This window comes from Hydra viridissima, unplaced genomic scaffold, assembly GCF_058129835.1.
Source record: "Hydra viridissima isolate aposymbiotic clone 2 unplaced genomic scaffold, HvirCarnegie_v1 scaffold_3, whole genome shotgun sequence".
Lineage (NCBI taxonomy): Eukaryota > Metazoa > Cnidaria > Hydrozoa > Anthoathecata > Hydridae > Hydra > Hydra viridissima.
The window spans coordinates 6,718,022-6,736,476 of NW_028324302.1; the positions used below are offsets into that span (position 1 = coordinate 6,718,022).

The window sequence follows — 18,455 nt, forward strand, 5'->3', positions numbered from 1 at the left end:
AAAACATGCTTTTAACATATATATGTACAAAATCAAAAAATTTCAATAAAATCTGAGATGGTCCATGAGGGACCTCATTAAAATTTGCACCACTTGGCATGGAATGACCCATGTAGTTCTACTAAATGTAACTGCCGGATTTTAAAAGTGCAAACTGTAAAAATGATATTCAAGATGTTTTTCAATGGCAATCCAAAAATATTTACACGACTTGGAAGTAAATTAAATGCAGTTTAATTTTACTCAAGCAAAATAGACTAACTACTAGTTTACATTAAATCAGTGAATAAAAACAAAAAAAAAAAGACACCAAAAATAAGCTTTTCGTTTTATTTAGTTAATAATTAGTTTTAAGATAATATTAACTTAGGTTACAGATGAATAAATAATGTATAAGTTTAGCATTTGATTTGTTAAAAACGAAAATGAGTTATTTTTTTAAGGTGGTAGACTGCTAAAAAACATTGAAAAAAGTAGTTTTTCAAAAGTTGATTAGTTAAAAACTTTAACTATTGCTGTTTTTAAAAACATACATATTATTTTACAAAAAAACATAAAAAGGCCTAAAAAAACAGTTTAAACTTAGTAGGGTGATTTTGCTTCCCCTAGCAACGTTCATAGCAACGTCAAAATAAGGCAATTTTAACTAAATTTTACAAAATCTAAGCACTCAAACCAATAGCTACTTCTTTGTTTTTTGTTTTTCTATGTTTAAATGACATGGTGTGAAAGAACAACGTTGTTGAATTGGTTTATTACTATATATTAACTCGATAAAAGTGCATACTATCAACATGGGTTCTGCAGAAAGAAGAAATAAGTCTAAAAGCAAAAAACGTAAATGTTATAGATTACTTGCGAATAAAATTCACTTGACTTCTGAATATACTACTTCAAGTTCAAATAATACATCAAATAATACATCTCTAACAAATACTTCTTCAAGCAAATCAGCATCTGCTGAAAAGTTAAATTTACCTACTTCTGATACTCCAAGTATTAGTCAAGATAGTAATCCTGAATGTTACATTATATTTAATTCTGATGTCTTGAGTTCAATTTTAAATCTTGTTGGTTCTTGTCCAAAATGCCAATCTTTAATAAAATTGAATAATGATTTATCAAGAAAGAAAGGATTTTCACATCAACTTGTTTTGTCTTGCACTGCAAAAAAATGTCAATGGCAAAATGAGTTTTTTACCTCAAAAAAAATTGAAAAAAACAGTGATAATGAAACACAAGGCATGAAATCGTTTGACATTAATATCAGAATGTGTGTAGCTTTCAGAGAAATTGGAAAAGGTTATGCTGCAATGGAAAGTTTTACCAGGACATTTTACTAAAAACGGTTTTCAAAATAGTGATGTGCTACGTGAAAAGCTTATGGACATAAAATCATCTGAAAAGTTTAAAAAACAAAGAAAAAAGCTTAGAGCAACAAGGAAGGGGTTTGATGATAAGCACAATGATGAAGAAGGAACATTATATGAAAAGGGGGGGGGGGGGTTTAACCTGTTTTCAAGTGTTAATATATTTGTATTTTCAAAATATAAAGTTTTATTAGCATTTTTCTCTGTTGTAAAGTTTTTCATATTCTGGATAAGATTGCGGGAGCTGTATTTGTCGAATTGATTTGAAATTTTGTACAGATGTTCATTTTTATGAGCTTTATGTCCTGAGATAAAGAAATTTTGGATAAAAATTAAAATTAAATTTTTTGGGCTGTTTTGGGGTCAGGAATTTGGCCTAAATTTAGACGCATAGAAAAAGCTTATGGTGCATCGAAATTGAAAAAGATTCAAATTTTTTGTTTATCTCAGGACATTTATCTACTTAAAAGGTACACAACTGTAAAATTTTGAGACTTGATATATTTTACTTTTTGAGATATCTTTTCCAAGAACTTTGCACTTTTTAGGCCTAAAAACACTTAAATTTGCCCAAAAATTAGAAAGAGGAAAAAAAAAAAAATTTTTTTTTTTTTTAATCCTATTTATCGTGTTTAAAATGAGAAAATCAATTGGAATAATGTCAGATTTTAAAATTTTTTTTTAGCAGTCTACCACCTTAAACCCTAACATAATAATAATAATAAAAAAGACATCTTCAATATCCTCCAACAAAAAGTATTCACTTATTTGAAAGGCTTTTCCGCATAAATGCAAGTGGCAAACTTTTTTTTTTTTCCACATTAATGTTAGGGGCGACCTTTTTTTTTTTTTTTTTGTACACTCCTTTCTAACATAAATTAATAATTTAGCACTGGGGTTTACTTGGCTCGGCAAAGGACGGTGGCTCTTGGTGCATTTCTATCAATTTCTATCAAGTTTAACGGTTTTTGCACACTAATGGGAATATACTTATTCCGCCATTGCCCATGCCAACCACTCGTTATGTACATCGTCATCTTCTTATTAAGATGTAGCGTAATGCTCGTCAGATATATTTTTTATTCTTGTTTTCTAAAATGTGTACAAAATTTTCTGCTGAGAAACTGAATTATAATGGTTTATAGTAAATAATAGAGGCCAACGCAAAAAAACTTTCTACAGTATTTAAACACGAATAATTACAACCAAAACGTGGGTACCAACCTTTTTTTGATTTAAACAATGAACGAAGCAAACTTTGGCCAGTAGTATTAAGCTATTACTTTAATCCTTTAATACCAATCGAAATAAATTATTAAAAAGGTACTGAGTTAATCTTTAAGCACAAAACAAAATAACTAGTGTTTTAGATTTTCCTTATTCTTTTACTTGAATGAGGGACAGACAACACAATCAAATCAATGACAGTGATTATGAAGAATGTTGTTCCTCCAGCCAAATATTTCAGCTTAAAAGCATTTTTCTTGATCTCTAAAAGAAGTCTAAAAAACGTTTTATTACATACCATAAAGCGTTATATATTCATAGGGCATTTCATAACGATTATCGTCATTTTAGGAAGGTAATGATAGACTAAACAATGCCGTTATGAAGAATATTGACCTTAATAGCCAGTTTGTTACCAACTGGTTCGGCGGTCTTGAAAGTACCTAGTAATTCTGTTTACAATATCTTTAACTAACCCCATTCGTGACGTAAAGCCTAGATTATTCTGACATAATGACTTTATATCAATTGTTTTTTTAAGGACTTGGGAGGTTGTCAAGGCATTAAAAAATTGTAAACTCCACGATCTTCTTTTAGTGACGCGCAGCTTCCTTTTTCGTGAGTTAATTTTCTCTGTAACTAAGCAAACAAAATAAAGTAACTCGCCGTTATAATTTACTACAGCACGATTATGTTAAAAATCTGTTCAGTTTTTGTAAACTTACATATAAGTAAAAAGTTTAGTACACTTCAGAAAAATGTTTTGTTTCAAACTCTAATATTTATCTGAAGTTGTTAAAAAGTTTTAAAAATATTATCCTGTTATAATTTTGTTACATTATTAGAAAAGTAATCTGGCTTTCTTTTTGTAAGATCTAAAATTACTTCTAAAAAGACTTTTCAAATACATTAAGGTATTGTGAGATCTTACAAGAGAAAAGAATATCAGTATCAGTAAGGTTAAGAAGTTCTACGGAGATATTTGGTCTGTACAAAGTATTAAAAGTTTTTGATAAATTATTGTATCAGTGTGTGTCTTATACACATAGCTGGTATTTGTTAGAGCACGAATAACAAGAGTTAACTTGTGGTTAGAATGAAACATGTTAGTTGAAATAAAATCATATCATGAAGCAGAAAAGTATAACAGACAAAATAAGCAAAGTAATACAGTTTATGAAAGAAAAGAAAATTAGTATAGGATATTGTTACAGTTTTCCAAGTCAATAAAACATCATAAAGATTGGTCAAACATTTTAGTTCAATTCAAAAATGTATTAGATGTTTGATTAGTAACTAGGAGGAAAACAAATTAGAAGTCTTGAGTTAATTAAAGTCTTGAACTTAATGATATTTTGTCGGTGTAACAATTTTTGAATAAAAATTATCATTTATGGCAATTTTAATGTTATTTATGACTGTTTTTGGAAAAAAAGTTTTGTGTTGTTTAAGTATGTTAACAAATCAAACAGAAAAGTCTATAAAAAGTTTAAGAATAATGAAACGAAAGTACAACCCATTGCAAAAATCATATTCTTCTTTGGACTTATCATCTTGTTCTTTAACAGACTTAAAGAACTTGCCACTGTTAAATTTACATAATAAAGGCAATTTTTTTATAAAATCAGTTGTTTACAATAACTCAAACAGTGCAAGAAAGCCAGCTACAAATTACCAAGTTTCATCTTCATCAATTAAAGGTTTCCAGAGTAAAGGTAAAACATTTTACTTTTAATTCCAAACAAAAATATTTTCATCACATGGAGATTTTTTTTTTTTTTATCATATAAAACATTATTTTTCTTATATAACTGATAATTTCCTATTTGAAAATTATGTATAAAGTTTTTTTTTGTTTTAAGATTGCATATAGTTAATGTTCTATTTTCATCTTTGCAATCAATAAAATCAATTAAATTTTTTTTAGAAAATGAAGACTCTTCAAATGATATTCAAAACTTGAAAATCCAGTCAGAAAGTTTGAAATTGCATAATAACCCAAGTAGACTGCAACCCCCCCACCATAGCTCATTTTCAAACCTAAGTAATAGTACTGGATTCATTTCAAAGAAGTATGAAAATTTTTTGTTTTCTGAAAGAATCAAGAACCAGAAAACATCTAATAAACATGACACTTTCTTGAAAAATTCTTATTCAAGAGAAAGAAACACGTTAGGTGCTTATTCACCTGTTAAAACAAGAAAAGTATTTTACTCTGATCGGCAATCTGATATAATTTTCGGAGTGCCATCTGCTCCACCATCAACACCTTGTAAGGGTAGAATATTTGTAACGGTTTTATTTACTTAAAAAAAACTATGTTGTTGTAAACAATGGATATGGTTTTTGATTTTATTGAGTTTAAATTGGATATTGGTGTTGTTTTATTAGCTTTGTTTCATCTTCACTCATTCAGGTTATGTTGTGGATTTTTTTGCATCACTTTCTGATTTGAAAGTAAGTATTTCACTTAATCATACTAGCTTGCACAAGAAGATTAGCTTAACTTTCTGGCATTTGATTATTATGTGCTCTTAATGTTAAGAAGCTTTAATATACATGATAAAAATCTCTAACATTAATTTACGCTTAAACATAATTTAGAGTCAAAGAAAATTCCAACATCAATTAAAAAGACTAGGTTTGTATATTGTTAAAAACTTGCATATTTGTTGAAAAGATGAAGTATTTTTTATATCCTTGTGTTTGTATATAGACAAAATAATGACAATTGAAATAATAAAATTTAAATAAATGTCAAATATTTCTAGAGAGTATTCGAAATGCACAATCACAAAAAATCATAAATAAGATTAGAGATGCAGAAAAGATAAAAGCAGAAGTGATGTTGGAGCAAAGAAAGTTCTACCAAAGACAACAGGTTGCTTCTCTTTAATTATTTTATTTGTCATAATTTATGTCAACAAAAACTACTTGATATACTACTTGATACTTTGAAAAAGTAAAATGATTTTTTTAATGTTCCAAATGCACATTAGTAATTGGTAGTGTATATATTTGTTTATATCTGTGTTTTGTATAAAGATTATGTTTGTTATTTTTTTTTATATTTAGATTTACATAATGAATAAGTTAATGACAGAACTGGAAAAAAATCAATTTGAAGAATTTAAAATGCAACAATTAGGTGCCCCTGTATAATGTTACTTTTGTATGCTGCTCATTCATTTATTTATATTAGCATATTTAAGTATGCATATTTCCACTATATTGATGAATTTTTTAAATATTGATGTATATTTGTAAATCATAAATCTGAAAAATGTTTTTTGTACATAATAGGAAAGAAAATTACATAGATTACTAAGTAATTTATGTTGTATTTATTTGAGATTTAAGTTGATACATCCGAAATACGTTCACGGTATGTGATACTTGACGCGTTTATCATCTTCCGCTTACTCTCCTTAAGAGAATACTTAAAAGCGATTTTGAGGTTGTTTTGAATCACTGACAGCTTATTTCCTCTGTCCTACAAAATACAGTTCTGTAAAAATAAATATATATAACCGGCTAGAAGAAAAGGTACCATAAGTGCGGTCACTAAATTATGAGAAAATCAGTAAAATACAAGTTGAGGTCAAATTTTAGCTATTTTCATTCTTGATGTTTTTTGCAATGTATGAACTCTGAAGTATGTTTTGCACAATTTTTTAGATTTTTTTTTATCACTAATTACTATTTATTAACAAAAAGTTTCAAGTTATGACTGATTACATTATCTTACATTTTTAAAGTCGTTTTTGCAAAAAATGCATGTTCGAATATTATCATTTGTAAATTTAGTATCTTCAGAATTTGTTGGAATATCATAGTGAATGTTTTTACATTAATTTATTTAAATTAATTTTTTTACATTAATTTTTTTAAATTAATTTTTTTACATTAATGCCAATGACTACAGTGAATATATTTGCACTCTTAACTCCATCCCGCACTTTTGTTACCTTTTCTTCAAGCTGGTCACATATTGAGCAATTTTAAACTTACGAACTTAAATCTGTTCATCGCTAATCGTTGATGCGATTTTTTTTTTCTCCTTTCTCTCTCATAAATAGTTTAGTGTTACATATCATACTTCTTTAAAAGTGTTTAATTAGAAAAACAAACATTTAAAATGTTAAAATAACTTATCTAAGAAAAATTCAGAAAATTCAATGTTTTTACCATAAGGGTGAACGGATTGACAAAGCGAAAAAAACAAAAAATTATTGCATAACCTTAACTTATTAAACTGCGCTAACCCTTTTGGTCATACTGCTGACTGATTTCTGGCATGTTGATACCAGGAATTCACACACCTGTAAAGTTCATTAACACCAATTCATCAACATGAATTGGTATTAATGAACTTTAAAATCTCCACATTTATGTTGTCATCACGAAGAAGAAGGAAAGAAACGACATTTGTAAACAAATGCAAAAACGACCCCCTTTCCATAATCGACGACTGCCAACGAAAGCAATTTTCTGAAATGGTCGTCAGTGACGATTTAAATAATCAATTGATCTTTAGTTGTATAATCTTTTCTGTTTTTAAAAAATGATTCAATTTTTTAACGGCTCAATTATGACGGAAAAAGATAAATCTTCAATTTTAACCCTAAAATTATTTAGTCTTCTGTCAATTAAAGAGAAAAATATATTTGTTTTCGGCATATTAAAAATTCGTCGATTGCGTTAAATTTAAGGAAACCTCGATTGACCTCTTTCGAAATTTCTAGTACAAATGCGCAATAACATGACAATGTACACAAAATACTAATGCGAAAAAAATCCACTCTTTAAATTTTTCCGCGAAAAATTAAAATAGTTAAACTTAAAATTGTAATCACTATCCGGCGAAATGGTGGAAGATTCTTTTACACTGTCTGGAGTTCCACAGACACCTATATGACAATATTTTTTGCTATTGTAGACTATTTTTCTATTAACTTTGTAATAAAACATCCGACTATCATCAAATTTTCAGGAATCGTAGCTTAACGTGAAGTTTAACAATAAAATAAAATTTTTATGTTTTCTCTAAAATGTAAATAAAAAAATTACTAAAAAACCATGTGGGGGAAAAGTTTAAGGACAGTAGTGACCTCTGTAATTATCTTTTTTGCAATCCTTACTGAAAAATGTCTTACTGAAAAATTCATTCTAGTCTTATTAAATTTTGCATCTGTCAGCATTACCTTTTCAATAATGTCCTAATTATTATTATTATTATTATTATTATTATTATTATTATTATTATTATTATTATTATTATTATTATTATTACTATTATTATTATTATTATTATTATTATCATTATTATTATTATTATTATTATTGTTATTATTATTATTATTATTATTATTATTATTATTATTATTATTATTATTATTATTATTATTATTATTATCACTATTATTAAGTTTATAATATATGGTATAAGGGTATTCTAATGATCTTATTCCAATTAATTCTTAATTTTTTTTTTTTTTTTTTTTTTTTTTGAATAAAATGAAATTTGAGATTTTTATTACTTAATTACAAAGAAAAAAAAAAAAATTACTTCTCCAGTAAAAAAATTGATAATTCGTGCTGCAGAACGTAATCTTTCAATTCGTCAAATTTCAACTGAAGTAGATATCTCCAAAAGCGCTGTTGGAGCCATTTTACAAAGAAATTTCGTGAAACAGGAAGTATTAAGAACAAACCACGATCAGGCAGCCCAAGAATAACAAGTGAAAGAGAACGCAGATTGTTAGTGAAATTATGTCGCAATGATCTATCGAAGGATGCCATCGAAAAGAATAACGAAACGGCTAAGAATTATAACATGAAGTATTTTATAACAACGACCAGCGAATTAACCATTTGTTTCTGTCAAGATCCGTAAAGCCCAAGTAAGGTTTACAAAAGAGAATTTAAATAGGACTCCACAACATTGGTCAAAAGTTTTATGGAGTAACAACTTCAAGTTCATTATTTTCGGCTCAGATGCTGTTTTAGGTTCGTTGTCCATCAGGTGACAGATTCAATCCCAAGAACCAACCTCTAACTGTTAAGCATGGCAGTGGTAATTTAATGGTGTTGAGTTGTTTTTGTCGAGATGGAATTGGTCCTATTTACCGTATTATTGGAATCATGGGTCAATACGAATACGAGGACATTATTGAAAAGGTAATGCTGACACATGCAAAAGTTAAAATAAGACGAGCATGTATATTTCAGTAAGACAAAGATCAAAAGCATAAACATGCAGCAGGTTCTATCAAAAAAATTTTGATCGCAAGAAAACAATGAAGTCCTGATCTTAATCCACGCAATTAACTCATCGAAAAGTAAAAAACGTGAATGAACTATTCAAAATGATTCAAGAACACGGCAAAAAATTCCACTCGATGTGCTTATCAAAATAGTAGATTCAATGTATCGCCGATGTTGATGAATTTACTAAGGGGTACTAAAGGTGAATTATAAGGGTTACTTTACAAAGTACTGAGATAACATTTGAAACACTTTTTTCTAAATCTTTTGTCCACAATTCAATAAAAATATTAGATAATAACACTCGTCCTTAAACTTTCCGCTGCACTACTTTTAAATAATTTTTTTGTTAAATTTTAGACAAAACAAAAAAGTTTGTTTTTATTTTTAGATGACTGTCCTTAAACTTTCCGATCTAAATAAATAAGATAAAATAAAGAAAATACAAATGTAACATTAAAAGTAAATTAATCACATAATAAAAGTAGAATTTCACGAAATTCATACAGCAATACCACTTATAAACAGTCTTTTAAAAGAATTAAGATGTAGGTAAAATGAATGTAATGTATTAACATATTTCTATGTACATGTGCACAAATATACAAAGAAAAATTATAAGATGTACATATACACAAAGAAAACGTTATAGAGGTTAAGAATGAAATTAAGCGTAACTTATTTAGGTAGGAATGATGGAGTAGTCACTTAAAAGCAGAATCTTGGATCTAAGAATAAAATCTGTTTTTGGGTGTTCGGGAGGGTGTTTCAAGAAAGGATATACTGGAATGTAATGGAACTAATTCCATGTTGAATTGTCTGTTTTCTAAGTGACTGATCTTACATTATGTCCACACGTTGTCCTATTGTTAAAGTAGTTATGAAACTTGGTTGGAAGGAGACCGTGTTGTTGATCCCAGACAAATGAACAATTAAGAACTGGAGTAAGTCATAGAAACGAAGAATTTTTTTTATGTAAGATACAGGATGTCATTATGGAAATTTCTTTGGCAGAACTTTTCATGTTGCTCTGTTTTGAAGTGAAACTGATGTTGAATTTTAGAAAAACGTTTTTAGATTGTCTACAAACTTGATATGCACATCGTTTTTAGATTGTCCACAAACTTGATATGCACATCGTAAATGTGACTCAAAAATTGTGTGATATAAGCCAACTACGTTTTAAAGTTAACATTTTTCTCGAACTTTGGCTAACATGCAGTTGAAACGGCTTAATTTTGAGAGTTCAAGTCAATAATTTGTGTTTTGAAAAAAATTTCCTCATCTATTACCAAGATAAGTTATATTACTTGACAAATCGCGAGGTTAGAGTTATTTTGTTCTATCTCCAATTTTAAACGTTAACAGAAAGTTTATGATTTTTTTCTAAAAGTAAAAATTGCTTAAAATTTTAGTTCTTATTTTTAAAGAAATAATAACTTATGCTTTAAATAATTTATGTTTAAACTAATTATTTAGAAAAAAATTTAAAAAATAAAGCATATTTTAAAAGTAATCATTATTTACTAAAATTAGTAACTCATTTTCTCCCAATTTTTAAAATGGGAATAAAATAATTTTAATCTCGCGAAATACCGTATTTGGCTCCTTATTCTAAAGTTCAAATATTTTGGAATTCTTGGCAGTTTTCTTAGAAAAGTTCGTTGCGTCTATAAGTATTATTACTATTATTTTTTTTAGTATTCATAGAGATTTTATTTTCTCAAAGCAATTGAACAAGACTGGCCATATCCTGATTAATATATTTATTTAGTTTTTTGAGAGAGTTTGTTATTCATTAAAGATTGCTATCATCAGAAAAATGATATTTATTTGAATGTTTGATACAAAGATTAAGATCATTGATATGCACGATTAAGAGAAAGAGGCTTAACATGGATCCCTGAGGGATAACAATGCAAACGCTTTTAACATCTAAGCAAATGTCATTTAAAGCTACAAACTGTTGACGATTAGAAAGGTTAGATTTAAACCACTGCAAGGGTATGCTGCAATTTTTGCCCGTATTCAGTATGACTAGAAGATCGACAATCATTGGGTCTTTAACGAATCTTTTGGAATTATTTTGTTTTAAATTAAGTTATTAAAAGGCTAGGGATAAAGTTAGGTGTAATCAAAAAAATTTTAATTATAAAATTGTTAGTTTATGTGACATTTATAATTACAGTAGCGTGCAACAGCTAAATTTTTCAAGTTTTTTTTATCATAATTTTTTGATTTTTCATTAAAAATAAATGAAATTTTCAACAATTATTCCTATAATGTGATTACATTCTAAAAATTACTCAACAAAGTGATAACTTGAAACGGAAGAGAGAAACTCAAGTTTTATTGAAAACATATTCGTGCAAAAGTTTATAACCAATTGAAAAAAATTCAAAAAAGAGGTACAATTTTTAATTCCTCCACAATATTTCATCACAGCACATTAGTATTTTGTTGCCTCTAGACTTTATTATTGCCTAACAACAACAATGTATAGAGTCAACTAAGTTGATTAGAACATCTATGGGGATAGTTGATCAATTTTTCGCCTTTCAATTGACAATCGAATAATTCTCAAAGATGTTCTGTTGGGTTTAAATCTGGGTTTTGATAAGGCCAGTCCGAAATAAGAATTTTTTTCAAATTGAAAAAGTTTTGATAGAACTTGAACGGTGCTTTAGATCGTTGTCTTTCCGGAAAGTCTAACCACGAGGCATTTTGTCCTTTCCATGTGGCAGCATAACATTCTTGATTATATCTAAATTAAATTGATGCAACAATTTGGATGTATTTAAATATAATCGATGCATTGATTTACTTTCAGTCTTGATTCTATTGATCCACTTCATCGCATCGGTTATATCTAAATATAATCTATGCGATGAAGTGGACCATTAGAATTACGATTGAAAGATCGCAAACCATTATTTGCCCCACCAGATTTAACTGTTGGCATTTGATACTTAGGAGCAAGTCTTTCATCTCTCGGACGTCTCATGTACTTGATACCATTGCTACCAAACATACAAAACTTTGATTTATCATTTGATAAGATCATTTGCATTGGACTTCAAAAGTTCAATGCAAATGATCTTATCCAAGATTTTGCAAGTTTCATTTGGGCTGAGCGATTATTTGATAATATTAATGGTTTCTTAGCAGGACGATGACCAAAAAAATTATGTTGACAAAGGCGACATTTTGTAGTATCTTCGCAACATATTTATTGCTCAAAATGCTTTTTAATTCGACAGCACTTTTGCGGAGATCTTGATTTAATTTTCTTACAAAAGATCTGTCTTGATGCTCTGTAGTTATCTTTGGCTTTCCAGAACGATGCTTGTTTTCAAGTGTCTTTTAATTTTTATATCTCTTAACTAGCACGGTAATTGTTGTTTTAGCCAAATGATAAAACTCACGCGCCAAAGTCCTTTACACTATGAAGGTTTGTTATCGAAGAACGAGCTTGTCTGATTTATAAAAACTTCTTTTTCTAGTTAAGTTTTCAAAAAATTTATTCCAGACAATTTAAAAGGTATGCATCACCCAATCTGCAGTTATCTTTCACAGAATAATCAATTGCTTTAAAAAAAAAACAAAGGTTTTTGAAACGACTCAGGAAAATCATTGAGCAGTTGGCAGATTTATTCGACACGAATAATATTGTCTAGACAAATATGTTTTGAATTGGTTATGAAAAAGTGGAGTTTTTCATTACCAATACCACACATTTCTTTTACAAGAATTTGCTCAAGTCAGAGCCAGTAAAATTATGTTTACTTACCATGGAATCCATTATGGATTTGATAGTTAAATAGAAGGAATGCGGTGGTTGTGGCTGAGGCTGAGGATCTTGGGGCTGATAAGGGAAGGGCAAGGTTCAATTAATAAGAGGTTAAGGCTATGTTGTTCGGTCTCAGTAAATTCTAACTATTGCAATTCTTAGTAAAATGTTCTATTGATGTGTAAAGGTGGCTAGCACTTTTTTCTTACTCTTTTTCTAGTGTCTTCTAATGTTTATGTGCAACCGTTTTTATCAATAACTCCTCTTTTGCTCTTCTAGCTTTTCTTTCAACGAATATCTCTTCTTTCTTTCTTTTTTTTTTTTGTTATTAGAAACGGCAAAACTTCAGCTTACTTTTTTTTTACCTTTATTTTTCTTTTCTTCTATCTTTTTTCTCTTTCTGTTCATCGAAAAATTTCTTTTTTTTTTCTCTCTTTTCCCTTTTTCATTCAACCAAAAGATTACTTTAGTTTTTCTTCATTTTTATTGATCCAAAAGTCTTAAAGTTTAAAAGTTTTTAAAAGTTTAGTTTGTTTTTTTTTTCGTTCATTTAAAAGCCCTCTTTTTTTTTTATCCAAAAAAAGTCTTTCTAACTCTATTTTTGAACTTTTAAAATTTTCTATTATTGCTTGTTTTGTTGCTATGTATACTTATCATTTATTTATATAAAAGATAAATAAGTCTCCGTGTGTACGACTTTTCCTAATCGCTGTTTTTAACTTTTTTTTCTTTACACTTTATCTTCCTATAATTTATTTACATGAGAGGATAAATAAGTCTTCGCGCGTACGCCTTTTCTAATCGCTGCTCTCAATTCTCCTTGTTCACTTTATAAATAGGATTTACTATAAAAAATCACTTATGATAAATTAGTATTTAAAACATATTTGCTTTTTTTTTGTAATTATTTGCGCACCACCCGAAAAATCAAAAGAAGCATCGGTCAGAGGTCTATTTAGACTAATGTAAAAACTCACCAAATTAAAAAAATAATTTACTAGTACTTTAAATTTTTGGTGCATCACTATACACAGTTTGACTAATATTCTGATCATATGATACTATGGAACTATTTTCAAATCAACAACAAAGAAAAGTATTTAAAATAAAGGTAAAGAAAAGGGTAAAAGTTAATAGAGAAGCTCGCCTTTGAATGAAATTCTTTACAATCTGTTTTGCTAACTCGCCAAAAACACGTGATAGCTGTGTAACCTAAAGAAAAAATATATTCAAAATAGGCTCGTTGAAAGATTTTTTACTTATAAGTTTTTGTATTACAAGGTTGCAACTAATATTATTGAAAGGTTTTTAGTATTGAATGGCTTTTAGTCCTGAGTTTCCCCTGAGTTTTTGCTACTATTTTTCGGGTTTTCCTTGAGATTTTGCTAATAATAGCTTTTTACAAATGAGTCAGCAAATAAATCTTCTTACAGAAAGAGAATAAATCCATATCTCAAATTTTGTAAACACTTTTAGTAAAACTAGTCACATTAAAAATTTGGGATATAGATAAGTTTTGGGGGATTTACAAAAGATGAAATAACTAACATTAAATCAAGTGTTGTAACGACTTTGACATTGTTTGACTGTCAACTAAATCGATTAATGTATTTTTCAAAATCGACCAAAATCTATCAATACATTTTTAAAATCGACTAAGTCGAATAAAGTCAAATTAGTCGAAATATTTAAATAACATTTTTCATTCAAGTATAAATCGACTATAATATTTGAATATTATAATCAAATACTTTAATGTTACTTGACAATTTATTTTTTAGATGCTATGAAACGAACAGAACTTTAAGAGAGTAAACAAAAAAGCTAGGTGGTATGCAACACTATTATAATAACACATGCTATTGTTTTATCAAGAGCATTCCTTTGTTCAATTTTAATTCATCTAATCTATTAGATGAATTAAAATCGAATAAACAAACAAAATAAAACGGAAATTACTATCGAAAAGTAAAGAAAAAAAACACGAATGAGCATTTCATATCATTTTTTACAACAACTAAAGCGAAAAATTAACAAAAGGTTTTATAAAAAGTGGTCGCGTAGATAGGTGGGAGCAGATGCGGTGGCTAAACTTTTTTGGGGTAGCAGATTTATAAAACTTTTTCGCATCCTTAACTGAGTACCATAACACATTACTTAACATTACTTAACAGTTAAGTTTATGTGATACGGCAAATTAGCTTCAATATTCAGATATTTTGATTGAATTAAAAAAAACAGCTATGAATGATATTCTTACGCATGGCTCAATGTTTATAAGTAACTTATCTTTACTAGATAAACTTATAAAAATATCTCTTTACTAATTGATCAGCATCATAACAATATTAGAGATTGAAAAAATTAATTCAAGTGAAAAAATTGAAATATGGATTTTAGGATGATTACCTCACAAAATCAACTTTTATTCGATTAGTAGGCGACCCATAGTCGATTAAATCGACTATGGGTCTCCTACTTTGGTAAACACATGGGGATAATGCTGCATCAATAAAAACGTGTGAGTACTGGTTTTAGCGTTTAAAAAATGGGGATTTTGACACTAACGACAAAGAACGCGAAGAGAGACAAGGTAAGTTCGAAGACACTGAGCTGGAGGTCGTTATTGGAACAAGGTTCATACCAAATTCAGGAGAAGCTCGCTGAAACCTTAAAAGTGACTGAACAAGTGATTTCAAACAATCTCAAGGTGATGGGTATGGTGTAAAAACAAAGAAAGGAGGTTCTGTGTGATATTAAGCCAAGAAGTGTCAAAAATCATTCTTTCACGTGCGAACAAACGCTCCAAAAGCAAAATCGGAAGAGCTTTTTGCATCGAATTGTGAGGTAGGACCAAAATCGAATTCAAAATGACAAACCTTCAACGGCAAAACTGAATATTCTTGGCAAGAAGCTAATACTGTGCATCTCGTAGAATCAACTCGGATCAGCTAATTTACTATAAGCTACTCTATGTGATGTATAATGGATTTTCCAATTTCTCTGAATAAAGCTTTGAAGGTATAAAAAAAAACCCTCAAAACTTATTTTTACTCCCAATAAAAATAAATTAACAGAAAATATAGTTCCCTGAGTTTTGCATTTGTAAACAAACAAATGAAACATTTACCCCAATTGTAAGTTTTCTCTGAGATTTATGCTTTTTCAAAATTTTCCAGGTTGAGTGGCAACCTTGTATAAACATCTGACAAACTTAAAAAGTTTAAACACTTCTTGGTCTTGAAAAACAAAGATCTTAAAACTGAAATTAGGCCTTATTCATTAACAATTAAACATTTATTGAAATTAAACCCACCAGCTCTTGAGTAAAACCAGTTTCTTACATTTGTAGTTTAAATTCATTTTGATCTTCTATATTCGTCTGCTAAGTCGGATCTGCAATTTTGAATGCTCTGAGAAATTTTTGGACTGACCCTGCAAAAGTGACTTTATTATACAAACTACCGTGGTGTGACCTAACAAAGTCCTATGCTTTAAGAAAGTCCTAATTTAAGAAATGACAAGTTTCGTATACATAAAATAAACATTTAAAGAAAAAAATTTAGTTATTTTATCTAACTAGATATCTAGTTTAAACAACAGAGTTATTTTCCGCAAATGATTCTTTTATATATACGAAATTTGTCAATTTTTAATTTAGGACTTTCTTAAAGCATAGGACTTTGTTAGGTCACACCACGGTAATTTAATGATTTTGTACTTGAATTCTACAAAAAGTAGAAATAAAACAAAAGCAAAAAGAACAATAGTTTTCCATCTAACCTTCACCGAAAATTTTTACCGTCAACTTTTCCTCAACACTAAAATTTTGTGTATTAAATAACACTTGAGTAATTGAATGACGGACTGTTGCTAACGAAACTGGGAGTTTATGATTAAAGATAATGAAACCCAATAAAAAAATAATTTACTTCTGTTACTTATCAGGAAGTTATCTCTTTCAACAACCACATTGGAAAGCTCCTTATTCCCTGATCCACAAAATAACTTGGTTCTTCTTTTACTCTAGGGAAATTTAGAATAAGCCATTGAGATATCATGGGGAGATTGAGAACTTGGTTTACTTACAGAAACTCGAACTTGTGACTTATGGAGAATAGTAAATCTCTTTATTATGGGGAATAGTAAATCTCTTCACTATGGGGAACAGTAAATCTCTTTATCATGGTGAGTAGTAAATCTCTTTCTTATGGAGAATAGTAAAGAGAGATGAAGAATGTGAATAGTATCTGGAAATTTCCACTGGGTCCTTGAATCAGATTGAGCTTATTTGGTGTTAGCTCTGGAAAATGTGATTTTTTTTCCTTCAACTTAGTGATTAAATGAGCCTATTTTCACCTGGTAAAAAATGCCGCTTCGGTTTTAAAGTTGTAAATTCTTCACATGCAATGTGAAGTTCTTTTAAATTACGTACTAGTAAATTTTTTTTTTTTTTTTTTTTTTTTTTTTGTTAAGCTAAGTTTCTTAACATTATTAAACTTTATTTGAATCTTCAATTTATTTTGTAAGAGTTTTCCGCAAAACCTATAAGAATAAAAAAAAAAAAAGATACAGTTGGGGGGGGGGGGGGATGGGTCATCTTAAATAAAGAACAGGTAAGAAAAAGTTATTTGTTACTAGAAGTTAAAAGGATGGCTATTAAATGATTATTTTATCAGAGATTGAATTAATGCTCCGATAGTTTTGCATCAAGATTCTGTAGGCACAAAAAAGATCAATTTTTGATCGGTGATCATCCTTAAATTCTTTTTTATTTAATGCGCTTCACGAGAATTGTTTAGTCGCTTCTATAAAACGCAATAAAAGAAAATAGAAATAAAGAATATTTGAATTCAATTGGAAGTGCGTATATAGTTTTTAAAAACGCTATTGTGGCATGTGTACGTCTACAAAACGTCTATGTAATAAATTTCTCTATGTGATAAATAAAAGCCTTTGTACCGAAATTAAATGTCTTAAAGGTCTTTCTGGAATGAATTTAACTAACAAATATGTTTTGTGGAAAGTTATATGTGTGTGTATATACATATATCTAGATAGAATAGAGTGAAGTTTGGTGTACTGTAGAATAGTGTAAAGTTTGGTGTACTGAGAAAGACAAAAAAAAGTCTTAAGTATATAATACTTATATCGTAGCTTAAATGTCTAGATTTGTATGTAATTTAGTTTTTACCGTAAAAACTAACTTTTTTATAAATATACGGTGGTTTTTTTGTATTCATAACAATACGAAATTTTTTAATTAAAAAATTTTTTTTTTATGTTTACAGCGTATTGCAACTTTTTTCGTTGTGTTTTTAGCGTTTATAGCATAATGAGCTAATTCAGCTTTAAGTTTTCTTGATGTCCGTCGTGAAAGTAGTTAAACAAAAATTTAAAAGCACATTTTTAATAGTTAAGAAGCTTTGTCACGTGACTCCATCAATGAATTGTAAACAGTGTTTTCCGGAATTCCAAACGGAAACTTGGACAATTTTATGTATTCTGCAAAGATCGATTTTTCTTTAGGTGTTTAGTGAGAGATATTTAAATGATATTATGACATATTATATTACGACAGTTTATTATTTCAAAATATTTGAATTTTTACTCTTATCATGATTTAACATTTTTTAAAATTTTTTTATTCATTATTATTATTTTTTCTCTTACATATAGCTTTTAAACCTGGCTAAAGTTGCACTGTTTTAAAACTGAAGTTAGGCTATAGTCAGCTACATACTTAGCTAAAAAGATTTTATAAAAAATTAAATAATTATGTAATTTTACTATAACAGTTA

The 18,455-nt window shown here is 28.5% G+C and overlaps 1 protein-coding gene across 1 annotated transcript; it reads left to right on the forward strand.

Annotated features, from left to right (window-relative positions):
- Positions 1-3,060: 3,060 nt before the first annotated feature.
- LOC149890779 (uncharacterized) lies at positions 3,061-5,929 on the forward strand. The gene is made up of 6 exons (XM_090081329.1): positions 3,061-4,312; positions 4,525-4,869; positions 5,014-5,054; positions 5,202-5,238; positions 5,369-5,478; positions 5,673-5,929. The coding sequence occupies exons 1-6, from the start codon at positions 3,991-3,993 to the stop codon at positions 5,757-5,759; spliced, it is 942 nt and encodes a 313-aa protein (XP_089937455.1). The 5' UTR covers positions 3,061-3,990; the 3' UTR covers positions 5,760-5,929.
- Positions 5,930-18,455: the final 12,526 nt, after the last annotated feature.